Genomic DNA, 13,256 nt, shown 5'->3' on the forward strand with positions numbered 1-13,256 from the left:
CTGCTTTGCACTAGATAGTACTGTACACTAGTACACTGCATAGTTGTGTATTGTATATTATATGGTAACTCAGAACATTGTACATATGTCTATACCGAACAACTGTGACCTCATTTTCTTCTTCTAAATTCATGCTATATTATGTTATTATGTTATTTGATACTATCTTGTCTAGCACAGTCTCTGGAGCGTAACAGTAAGAAGCATTTTGTATGAAAGTATTCTGTACTTCTGTATGACAACTATTAAAGAACTTGAACTTGAACTTGAACTTACTATACCAGGGGTCGGCAACCTGCGGCTCCGGAGCCGCATGCGGCTCTTTAGCCAATCAGCTGCGGCACCCTGGCCCAATTCTTTTTTTTTGGAGATCGATGTCATACTGTGACACTGAAATGAAAAAATATTTCATCAACTAAAATATTTAGTCAACAAAAATATTTCATCAACTAAAATATACAGTACGTCACACCCCGCGCCTCTCCCTGCCGTCTGCAAGTGGCTAATCTTGAGTTTTTCGACCCCCCAGTAAGCTAACCATGGATAAATCCAAAAAAAGGACAGTTTGAGGAAAATAGAGGGTTTAATTCAGCGTGGACAGATTAATTTGCTTTCACGACTAACGATGCAGGCTTACCTGTATGCCTGATATGTGTTGCGAAATTTGCGAACAACGAAAAATTTACTTTTTATTTGATAGATTTTCCACAAATAAGGGAAGGACTCAAATATAGCTGCATAGTTCAGGGTTTTATTTCAAAGTAGGTCTACAGATGCCAGTGTTTTTTCTCCTTTTCTGTGTTTTATTTCAAAGTAGGTCTACACATGGTAGTCTTTTTTCAAAGTGGACTACTTTTTATTTTATAAATGTTCCACAAATAAGGGAAGGACTCAAATATACCTGAATAGTTCAGGGTTTTATTTCAAAGTCGGTCTACAGACACCAGTGTTTTGTCTCCTCTTCATAAGAGTTTGAGGTTTTCCTTTGTTATAACAGGTAAAAACAGCAATAAAAAGTCAACATTTTTCTTTTTGTTGCTTTATAATTCCATTAATGCAACAAACTGTGTGCTATAAGTATAAAGTATAATAAATCGCAAATTACTTTGGGTATGCAATTGTCAGGCGTTTTATGCTAAATGTAGCTAAATGTTTTATGCATAATGTCTTGGGGATATATAAAACGTTATACACTGTGTTATCTTCATTTTAAGGGTAAATAGGTTGTGCGGCTCCCTGAGCATTTTATTGATAATTAATTGGCTCTTTTGATAGTAAAGGTTTTGTACTATACTAATATGTCTTTACTAGTATGCACTCATTGCACTCAAGACTGTAGCACTCAAGTTTCAACACTGTTTGAGCTGAAAGAGTTGTACCCTTCCTGCTGACTTGTTGTACAGAACCTGTAAGTCGCTTTGGATAAAAGCATCAGCTAAATGACTAAATGTAAGAATGTAATGTAATGTACAATCAGGAAGAGTGGCCCAGAACCAACGCGTTTTCTTTGTTTTTTTGACTGACTGTTGTGGTTGTTGAACGACCCAGATTCCCCAGAGAAGAGCGGCCTCACTGGGATAGCATGGCTAAATATCCCCTGGGCTGTATTGTATTGACCTGGGCCAGCCGAGCTGTAGTTTTAATGTCCTTTTACTGTTCATTTTAGTCTTGTCTCCCCGGTGTCTGTCTCTCTTCCTCCCTGTTCCATTTGTTGTTTGTATTGGTAGTATAGCTGCTCTGCTCAGGCTCAAAATAAACTCATCCAAAACCAAAGTAATGCGTATCAACAGCAAGAACAACACACCCATAACCATGGAACAAAACCCATTAGAGGATGTAAACAGCTTCACTTACCTTGGAAGCATCATTTCTGTGGAAGGGGGTAGGGAAGACGATGTCCAAGCCAGGATTGGAAAGGCAAGGACAACATTCAACATGCTAAACATCATCTGGAAGGCAAAAAACCTGTCACTCAAGACCAAGCTACAGATCTTCAACTCAAACGTAAAGACCACTCTACTATATGGCTCAGAATCCTGGAAAACCACCACCACTATACTCAACAAGCTACAGACCTTCACCAACCGGTGCCTCAGACGCCTCCTGGGAATATACTGGCCCAACACCATCTCTAACGCCAACCTGTGGGAACTCACCAAACAGGACACAATAGAAAATCAAATCCGGGGGCGGCTACGTGGCGTAGTGGGCAAGGCGCTCGCCACGAATGCGGAGACGCTGGGCTCGACTGTTCGAGCCCAGCGCTCCACATTGCTTTCAGTTTAGCTGGTCGTTCATACTAATACACATTGGCCGTATTAGGGGGTGGGAAACTGATGGGTGGGGATCGGGCGTTGTGGACAGCGACTCCTACAGGTCGGTTGGTGCGCCTGCGCAGTAGAATCAGGAAGTGTCGGGGGCAGCATGAGCCTCCCACGCGTTACTCCTCGCCACTGAGAGATCGAGCTGCGCAGGTGAAAAGATGCGACTGCTGTTACCTCAAGTACCGGAGGGGACTTGTGCTATGTATGACTTAGTCCACATTGCAGCCGGCTTGTGGGAGGCAAGAAACAGCGTTCGTGACAGGGGAGGGTTGAATTGGATGATACGAAAATTGGGATGGGAGAAAAATATAGAAAATGGGAGAAAAAGTGGATAAAAAAAAAAGAAATTCAAATCTGGAGGAGGAAGTGGAGGGATAGGTCACACTCAGAAGAAATCAATCAATCAACAAAGCGGGCGCTGACATGGAACCCACAGGGCAGGAGGAAGAGAGGCAGACCAAAAACCACCTGGAGAAGAACCACAGAACAGGAGATGAAGAAAGAAGGGCTGTCCTGGCAAGATCTGGAGCGGAGGGCACAAGACCGAAGAGGATGGAGGAGCTTCGTCGACGGCCTATGTTCCTTTGGGAATTTAAAGGCCTAAGTAAGTAAGTAAGTATTGGTAGTATAGATCCTATAGGCAGCCTATTTTTAGCCCTGGTTTGGCTGCCACCCCCCCCCCCCCCCCCCCCCCCCCCCCCCCCCCCCCCACCACCACCAAAGAAAAGGGACACTGTAGTGTTGTGGAATGTATTAATCATTTGGTCAAATATATAAATATATTTATTTTTCTATCCCTCGTATCTACGTGCTCTGTTGAGAAACTGCTATGTGGAAATTCATAGTCTAGTACAACATGAACTGTTAATATTTCTACATGCTCTAGAAACTTCACGATGGGTTTATCTACTAGCGCTGAACAAAAGGGTCTCACTGAAACACAAGAGTAGAAATGGAATCGACACTATGGCCTTTTCCATGAGTTTGGGAAAACAGAAATGTATGTGACGTGGCTCAGTATTATGTAATCATGATTTCATCAGGAAGTGGTAATTGTGTGCATGAGAAGTTTAGCTTGATGCATGTGCAATAATAATCTTTGTACGTCACAACCTGCAACTAAAACAACTGCACGGGATACAACCTTGTTCACATGATGTCACAGCGGTAAAGGATGTGGAGACATGGCCACAAGTTCCCCTTTCTTGTTGCAGTAAAGCAATATTTGACGTAATGGCAAAGAAATGAGAAATTACGCTTACAACTTCTGAGCAAAGATTTATGCAAAAGTAATATAGTTAAAAATAAAACACATGGCCTTGCTGTCTATGGTGTCTCAGAGAAGGAGTTAAAATCAACCATCAGTCTCATTTCCAAGGCTCTTCAAGAGGAGCAGCTCTGGGGACATTAGTTTCAATCAATCAGTGTTTGACTCTAATGAAGCCCTGTATCCTCATTGTGTTATATATCCCTGTTTACTGTAATATTCTGGTCTGTTTGCAAGCTTGATGAGCTATTACCTCCTTCAGTTAACAGGCCTTGAAATTCTGCTGTCATTTACAGGCGCACGCGCACGCACGCACACACACACACACACACACACACACACACACACACACACACACACACACACACACACACACAGAGAGACACACACACAGACACAGAGAGACACACACACAGACACACACTCGCACACACACACACACACACACACACACACACACACACACACACACACACACACACATACACACACACACACACAGACAGACAGACAGACAGACAGACAGACAGACAGACAGACAGACAGACAGACAGACAGACAGACAGACAGACAGACAGACAGACAGACAGACAGACAGACAGAGACAGACAGACAGACAGACAGACAGACAGACAGACAGACAGACAGACAGACAGACAGACAGACAGACAGACAGACAGACAGACAGACAGACAGACAGACAGACAGACAGACAGACAGACAGACAGACAGACAGACAGACACAGACAGACAGACTGAGTACACCACATGGACAGAGCAGGCCAGTGTGAAGGATGTGGCTTGGAGTCCAAGTGGTTGTTAGTAAGAATCAGGCCGTTTTGCTTTGTTTCAGTGTTGTGATTCACAGGTGTTGAGAAAGGCGTGGTGAGTTATTACACTATTGTTTGTTTCTCAGGAACCGCGTTCAGAGGTGAGAGATCAGATGATGGCAGGTCCAATTAGCCACATGGCAGGGTCAGGGCCTAGTGTCCCAGTGCATTATTATTATTATTATTATTATTATTATTATTATTATTATTATTATTATTATTATTATTATTATTATTATTATTATTATTATTATTATTATTATTATTATTATTATTATTATTATTATTATTATTATTATTATTATTATTGTTCTGAAGGTCCAGATTAACACATAAAGTCCACGTTTATTATTTTGTATACCTTATATATTGTTTATGTATATAAGATATATATTTCACGTCGTCTATTTACCTAACAGTATTTTATCATTCGCCTCTTTGCATATGTTCCATTCTTAACGCCGTAGGCGGCGGCGCGCGCGCATGCACCTGTAGACAGCGTGAGCGCATGCGCAGGGTTTTAGACAGTGGCGGCTCGCCACTAGGGGCGCTTGGGCGCCGACCCCCCTGGTGAACCCTGGTTAAAATAGAGAAGAACAAGACATTTCTTTTTTGGTTTTTTGTTTTATAGCCCTATAAATAATATAAACATGTTTAAAATGAATAATATTTACTCATTTTAAGTATGTTTGTGTTTCCAATGCACAATATAACGTTAATATATTTTTAAAAAATTATTGTTTTCCTGAACAGGAAGTGACTCACTGAGCATAGCCGCATTTCTCCTAGCGGCTCCTAGCCGTATTTCTCGCCCGGGCTAGACGCAATAACGCTCTGAGTGCGTCATCGCTGTATCCGTCGCAGCCAATCAGTGCGTAACGTGCTGTGAGTTGAAATATGATGTATTATGTTGGAAACCGGGCGCGATTTGAAGCGGTCTAGGTAAGCATCCATAGCAGCGTCAAGAATTTCCGTAGCCGCATTTCGCGGAGACGCTCTCTGATTGGCCGACGTCAGTTTTTTTTTTCCGTAGCCGCATTTGGCGGAGACGCTCTCTGATTGGCCGACGCCACTTTCTAGGTTTCTATTCTAGCTTATTCTAGGTTGGTAGATAGTTGTGTTGTTGTGAGATGCAGCTATTTGTCTTAGAGTGTGACTGCAAGTTCTTTCGACGGGTAAGCTTAGGCACTCTTTCAAAGTTGGTTAAGGTTAGAGTTTGTCTGGGGGGCAGGTGGCGCACGGAGATTACGTCCGTCACCAACACCGGGAGACACTAGGATTCGCCTGTTCGAATCCAGCTCCCGGCGTTGCTATCAGCTTGGCTGGCCCCTTACACTGATACAATTGGCCGTATCAGAGGGTGGGAAAGCTGAAGGGTGGGTCCTGGGCGTTGTGGACAGCGACCCCTACAGTTCGGTCGGGGCGCCTGCTCAGCGAGGGCTGGAACTGAGGAGAGATAGTGTGGCCTCCCACACGCTGTCGCTACACTCTCCCCGGTGAGAGCCTGCGCGGCCAGGTTGGCCTGCCCCAGGCTGCACATGCGTCGGAGGAAAGCATGTGACAGTCTCCGGTCTCCCGGACCAACAGTAGGGGAAAGTACGCAACAACCAGGAAGGGTGGGATGGGGAGAGAAAATCGGGAAAAAGGAGGGGAAGAAAGATATATATAAAAAAAAAAAAAAGTTAGAGTTTGTCTTAGAGCATGGCGATAGAACACCAGGTAGTTTGCAGGCTGTTCGAGGCGGAAATGGACAAAGACACAGCTCTTCACTCACACAGTACTTGTTGGCTAACAACAAGCTATATATGGATGCAGTGTGGAGGGACATGCATGGACAATGGACATCAACACAGTCTGGACAATGGAGTGGATATACTTTATCAAGCCCTTCTGCCTGCTGTCAACTTAACAACAAGGTAGATTTGCGATATCTCTCTCTTGCTCGCTCTCTCTCTCTCTCTCTCTCTCTCTCTCTCTCTCTCTCTCGCGCTCTCTCTCTCGCGCTCTCTCTCTCTCTCTCTCACTCTCTGATTGTGTAGGGCATATTGGCTGCATTTGACTGACTGTGCTCATATATTGATTGATGACAATGGTGATAGTTGTACTGTAACTGTACCTACTTAAATATCCGTATGCTTTTGGTTTCACCGACGCTCTCTGATGCACACAGTAGTGTGTGGTTTCGCGATGCGTGCGCACGCGCGTGTTTGTGCAGTGTGGCATTGTGCCTTACTTTTAGAACATGCCCGGGCATAGTGTGAGAGAGAGCAAACGTTTTGGCGCAGCAGTAAACAGACCGCAAGCAACGTATCTTGATAGAGAGCTGGACGGCTAATTAGATACAACCATAATATTGTCGAGCCACCATTGGCAGAGCAGAGTGACTTGTTTGAGCGAAGTGAAGTAAATAACAATCTCTATAGATTTGCAGACGGGCAAATAAGAAAGTAACGTTGAGAGACTTCTAGCTGAACCCAGCGGTGTTCTGGATTCAACTAACTACTACGGACTACATGCGTGTTAGCCTTAGCATAAAAGGGCTAACTAGCTATAGTGACCATGCCATCGGGCGTTTGGAATATTAGCTATTAATCCTGTCATCGGGCGTTTGGAATACAGGAACCAGGTCCGTATGAGACCCCCTATCCAGCGACGACAGGATTATACCACGTTGGTCTGCAGCTCTCTGGAGTAGGAACTCCAGAGAATATCGTCTCCATCCTTCTCTTGCTTCCCCCGTGCTGTTCACTTCGGCTCCCTCCATTCAGAGCTCCAACGGTCTGGTACCAGTAGTTTAGGAACTATACTTACCTCGGACATTGTTGCATTGACATTATCTTAGTAACAGGAGATCTGTGCTATATAAAATGTATGTTTGACTTTAATATTAAAGTGATTATTTGAACTTGGTATCACTGTCCCCTCGCAGTTAATAGAGTGTCCGCCATTTTGTGTACATTTAATGTCTGGCTAATTAATATTTAGTAGTGGTCTAACCTATCCTTTAAATACAGTCAGGGTCGTAGCTACAATTATTATTATTATTATTATTATTATTATTATTATTATTATTATTATTATTATTATTATTATTATTATTATTATTATTATTATTATTATTATTATTATTATTATTATTATTATTATTATTATTATATGAACTTTTTCCAATAGTGTCAGGCTTCTGGAAGTTCCGCTTATCTTACTGTACATAGCCCCTCGACTCAACCCTGACCATGGGAAATGTTTATTTAGCTAGCTCTGGTTATTAAAGGGGTAGTCAGTAAAAAGTAATTTTTCCCAACTTTTTATTTTATTTTAGAAGAATATTAGAATTCACAAAATGGTACTTTGAAGGCTCTGTCTATATACTTGCAGGTACCTTAGTATTTTCAACAGAGGATCTAGGCCAGGTAGACTATGGTATGTTGATAAGCTTCCTCATATCATGCAGACAGAAAAGATAAAGAAATTCTCTGGAAATTCTCATCTGAAATTACTCTGGAATACATTCCTTACACAGTTTGCATATTGACCACTTATGTCCAGTTTTGGCCCTTTTACTGGGAATCACATCAGCCATTTATGTGACCCTAGGACATATGAAACACCTTAAAACCCGAATTAATTACTTTAAAAACACATGGATGTCAATCTGAAAATGAGGCTGTTTTTCTGCATTCCTGAAAAGTAAACTTTCTTGGAGAGACGTTCTCCTCCCCTCTCCTGAGAGCTGTGTTTATCTTTGACATGAGCTGTACGTGTTTGTTACAGACTGAACACAATGACGTGGACTCAAATGGATGCTTTGTTACCACTCTGTGTTTGACCAAACCACTTCCTGGAATTGAACATTTACATTTGTTTAGCTGGAAATGGAAATACCATTGTATAAACGTTGCTGTGAGATTGGCACAGATAACGGCGTCAGCTTCCAGACAAATTCTCTCAGTAGTCTGTGAAGGTAGCAGAGGAGAGAGAAATATCACCTGCACACTTGAGCCAACCAAGAATTTCACTCTGTCACTCAGAAGCACTGGGCCGTTTGGTATCAATTCTTTAAATACATTGAGTCTTTTAACACACAGTACAACGAAAATAAGTTTGGCATCCAACCAGAGTGCAAATATAGCAGTAAAGTGCAACAGCAATATACAATCTCCAGGTGATCCAACTGGGTACAAAATGTACAAATTAGTACTACTGAGTGTAGTGCTAATCAGATGTATATACAGAGTTGTAGTATAATATGTACAGTTATACAGGTATAAAGACGGTAGTAGAGTAGTCATATTGGTCAGCAGCATAACTAGTAAGAGTAGGATCTACAGATATGTAAAAGGATTATGTGCAGGTCAGTATACAGACAAGTGTGGATAGATATGCGGTGAGAATAAATATATATATAAGGGCATTATTGTACATGCTATCATACAGAGCTATGGGTTATATGCAGGTGTATAAGTAAGTGATCTCCTTGTGTGTGGTGTGGTGTTATTTCCTGCACAACACAGCCAGTAGGAGAGTTGAAACACAGCTCTTCTGTGCCGCCGCCCCCACTTTGCTAATCAGTCAAGTGAATGTTATTCTACATCAGAGAGTAGAAAACGTTTCATGGTTAAGTTGAAACACTCGTCCCACCTCCTTCCTTAATGATTCCTCATACGATCCATCTCAGCATGTGGCAATAAAAGATAAGCTTTTGTTGGGTTTGGGTTAGCAGTCATTTGCACTACCGACTTGTAGGTTTGTGAGATCATGCAGTTCTCTGGTTATCAAGGAGACTTATTCCTTGTTGAATATGGCTCCTTTCGTCCTATTTCATCCTATCTGAATGAAACTTTACACATTGAATTTGGATACAGAATAGACTATATTTTATTATTTTGCATTGTGACTTTTATATATTTGATTAACATACTCAACTTAATATTTCATTTTAAATATGCATGTTAAAAAATAAAAATAATTTTTAATAAAATGTTGTGCATGTTAGAACACTTTTTTCTCAGTGGATTAGAGTTCATTTTCTCTGTTTCAATGTTATGAATGACAAATAGTTGGTCATTTACAGTGGGCGGGTTTCAAAGATGTGTTTATATTATAAATGATTACCGGTACAGTATATATAATTCAGTAAAATCATGCTGGTTCATTCTGATCTTTGCTTAACCCTTTCACTATCACACTACAGAAGGTTAACCTTTCACTACCACACTACAGACGGTTAAACGTCTGTAGTGTGGTAGTGAAAGGGTTAACCCCTTTGTCGTGTTGCAGTGAAATGGTTAACCTTCTGTATTGTCACAGTGAAAGGGTTAACCATTAGTGAAAGGGTTAACTGAAGGGTGGAATGCCTGCTCTTTAAATTACAGGTTACTGAACCTCTAATTATTGCACTTGACTGTTACCTTTGCACTCTGGTTATAGATTTGTTGTGTACTTCAACTAAGATATCATGGACAAAGGAAGGATTAGAAAAGAAAATATAAACACGGTTTATGGACCAGGGTTATTATGCAATAAGCTTGAGGTTCTCCCCCCAACCATTGTAAATCAAGTTGTATGTTTTAATTGATTTGTTATCCTTACTTGTCTTATTGTTGTGATATGCTGTGGGATTGTATGCCTTTTTTGTGCTAAACTCTGTATACACTCGACGTGACTGTAAATGAGGGAAACCCCAGTTGCCTTTTGAGTTTAAATAAAGGTTTGAATGAATTAATGACTATAAAAGACTAGTATTTTTATTAGCCTTTTTGTATTGGTGTGTGGAATGTGTGTGTGTGTTGTGGAGAATTGCATATAGTAAATAGAATAACATACAATAGCCTTAACTAGTGCCACTATAGGTTCAACACTATACATTAAGTTCAACACCATTATTAAGTTCAACACTACATTATAGGTTCAAAGTCCTTTGAGGACTGTTCCTTTATTACAGTAACACATGGAAATACATCAGTCATCCTAAAAACATACACATTACTGTACACAGCGCATGCATATAGTGAAATGTATCACAATTCAGTAAACAAGAATAACTGGCATGGCAGAGCTGAAATACTATAGGCCTACTTGACTCGTCACAGAGGGGTATTCATTGCAGGTTGCCAGTTATAGAAAGTAGGCCATACATCGGTTTTGCAGCATAAGGACAATATACTCTGAGAAAGAATACAGAAAGTGCTAAATGTTTTGCGGGTCTATAGGTTAAATACTGGCAGAGACATACTGTAACAGAGTTCATATAATGAGGGTTGGCGAGCTGCTCAAGGTCTTGCAGTGCACCTCTTTTGTTTTGTTTTTCTTCGTGTTATTTGGATTAAGATGGGTTCGAATCGCCATCTCGTGTTCAGCCTCTATTGTTTTGCGGTAGATGGTTCCGCCTATCAACCCAGCTAGAGAGTTTCTGGCTCGTTTGCTGAACGCATGGATGCGCGTGAAGAAGTCGTCGTTTCCAATCAGATAAATCAGTGGATTGATGGCGCTGTTCAGGGAGACCAGACCGCGGCCGATCTGATTAGCGATATAGATGTCTCCAAAACTGGCGCGGCACGTCCCGTCGCGCTTCAGAATCCGTGTCATTAAATTGAGATTTCTAAATATGTGATACGGGATAAAGCAAACGGAGAACAACAGTGTCAGAATGACGACCAGTTTTAGACACCGCTGTTTCAGTAACGTGTTGATGTTGGCTTTGAGGACCACCATAATGTGACCATAGCAGACTAAAATGATAAGGAGCGGTATGACGAATCCGGTGATGGTCCAGACGAGGCTGTAGCGCAGGTACTCCTCGGTGTGGTTGTCGGCGGTGGTGTCGTAGCATGCGTTCGAGGAATTTGTCGAAGTCTTGTCAAAGAACATATCTGGAAGTATCTGAATGAACACCAACATCCAGACCACGGCGCTTATTGCCACGGAGTGGCTGTTGTTGATTTTTCCCATCACTCTCATAGGATGGACGATGCCGAGATACCTGTAGATGCTGATGCACGTCAAGAACCCGATGCTGCCGTAGAGGTTTAGGTTGAAGCAGAACCTGGTGAGTTTGCAGAAGGTTTGTCCAAAGGTCCAGCTGCTGTTGTGCGCGTAATACGCGACCAAGAACGGCAAGGTGAAAAGGTAGAGGAGATCTGCTATTCCAAGGTTGAGCATGAAAACGTTGAGGTTTCCCATTTTTCTCCATCCCGTACATACACTTTTCAACCCATAGAAATTGGCAATAGTGCCGACGACGAACACGGTTATGAACACCGCGGGCAGAAACGCGTGCGTAAATTTCAGATCAATCTTATCACACGTGGTCAAGTTCGGCGCGTCTCCGAGATCCTCGGACAGCACTGGGAGTGGGACTTTATCAAGCATTATCCTCCCTTAGACACACACAGCACACACAGTCCTCTGTCCGGTCCCGTACAAACACAGCACGGTGCCCTCTGTCCGGTCCGGTCCCGTACAAACACAGCACGGTCCTCTGTCCGGTCCGGTCCCGTACAAACACAGCACGGTCCTCTGTCCGGTCCGGTCCCGTACACACACAGCACGGTCCTCTGTCCGGTCCGGTCCCGTACACACACAGCACGGTCCTCTGTCCGGTCCCGTACAAACACAGCACGGTCCTCTGTCTGCAAGCCCGACGGCAGCCACGGTATGAAAACAAGTCGCAGCACGACGGAGAGTGAAAACAAAACTATATCCACCCACTTCCTCTCAGAATCGGTCCCAGGTGGGTCTCTCACTCGCACTGCATTCGGTATTTTTTTTTTTAATGCGGTTTCAATTTATGTAATGAGACAGGATGTAATATAATACATGAAATATGTATTCTTGGAATTGTATTGTTCCTCTGCAGTATTACATACTTTGAATGGGCCCATTCGATATTTTTTTTGACAGATATAACTTTTGCTATTAGAACAATACTGCAGGCCTACAGTATTGAACACACACTGACACACCTCTTTGTCAATCGAAGTTACAATAGTTCCACGTCCCCCATTACGCAAGACACTGGCTCTTTAACCTATACCTGCAGAAGTTCAAGTTTCAAGTTTCAAGTTTCTTTAATAGTTGTCATACAGAAGTACAGAATACTTTTATACAAAATGCTTCTTACTGTTACGCTCCAGAGACTGTGCTAGACAAGATAAGTATGAAATTATTATTATTATGTATTATTTAGACAACATTTAATATAAGGCATTCGATTGTGAACGTCAGTAAGCTCATAAAATCATTAGTTGTCTGCCTCACAGTTCATGGAGTGTAGCCTTTATTGGAACCACTGGCGGACTCAGGGGGGGGGGCAGGGGGGGCGATCGCCCCCCCTGGTGCCCCCACGGTTGAAAAACGTGCACTAAAGTGCCCTTTTGAGTGGCGAAAAATTTGAGGGTGTGCCCTATTGGTGCTCTTCCAATGGTCTAAACTTGACCATGTGCCCCCACAGTTGAAAAACATCACGCAAAAGTGCCCTTTTGAGTGCTTTTGTGCCCCACGGTTAAATAATATCATGCAAAAGTGCCCTTTTGAGTGGAAATAATTTGAGGATGTGCCCTATTGGTGCCCCTCTAATGGTTAAAAGTGACCATGTGCCCCCACCCACAGTTGAAAACATTACGCTAAAGTGCCCTTTTGAGTGGCGAAAACTAGAGGACGTGCCCATTGGTGCCCTTCCAATGGTCTAAACTTGACCATGTGCCCCCACAGTTGAAAACATCGCGCTAACATGCCCTTTTGAGTGGCAAAAGCAAGAGGACGTGCCCTATTGGTGCCCCTCCAATGGTTAAACTTGACCATGTGCCCCCACAGTTGAAAATATTGGGCTAAAAT

The 13,256-nt window shown here is 42.4% G+C and overlaps 1 protein-coding gene across 1 annotated transcript; it reads right to left on the reverse strand.

Annotated features, from left to right (window-relative positions):
- Window positions 1-10,406: 10,406 nt before the first annotated feature.
- Window positions 10,407-12,069, reverse strand: LOC311230178 (P2Y purinoceptor 1-like). The gene has a single exon (XM_084316378.1). It carries the CDS (start codon window positions 11,790-11,792, stop codon window positions 10,668-10,670), a length of 1,125 nt encoding a protein of 374 aa, XP_084172504.1. The 5' UTR covers window positions 11,793-12,069; the 3' UTR covers window positions 10,407-10,667.
- Window positions 12,070-13,256: the final 1,187 nt, after the last annotated feature.

This window comes from Notolepis coatsorum, assembly GCF_963971535.1.
Source record: "Notolepis coatsorum genome assembly, chromosome: 6".
NCBI lineage: Eukaryota > Metazoa > Chordata > Actinopteri > Aulopiformes > Paralepididae > Notolepis > Notolepis coatsorum.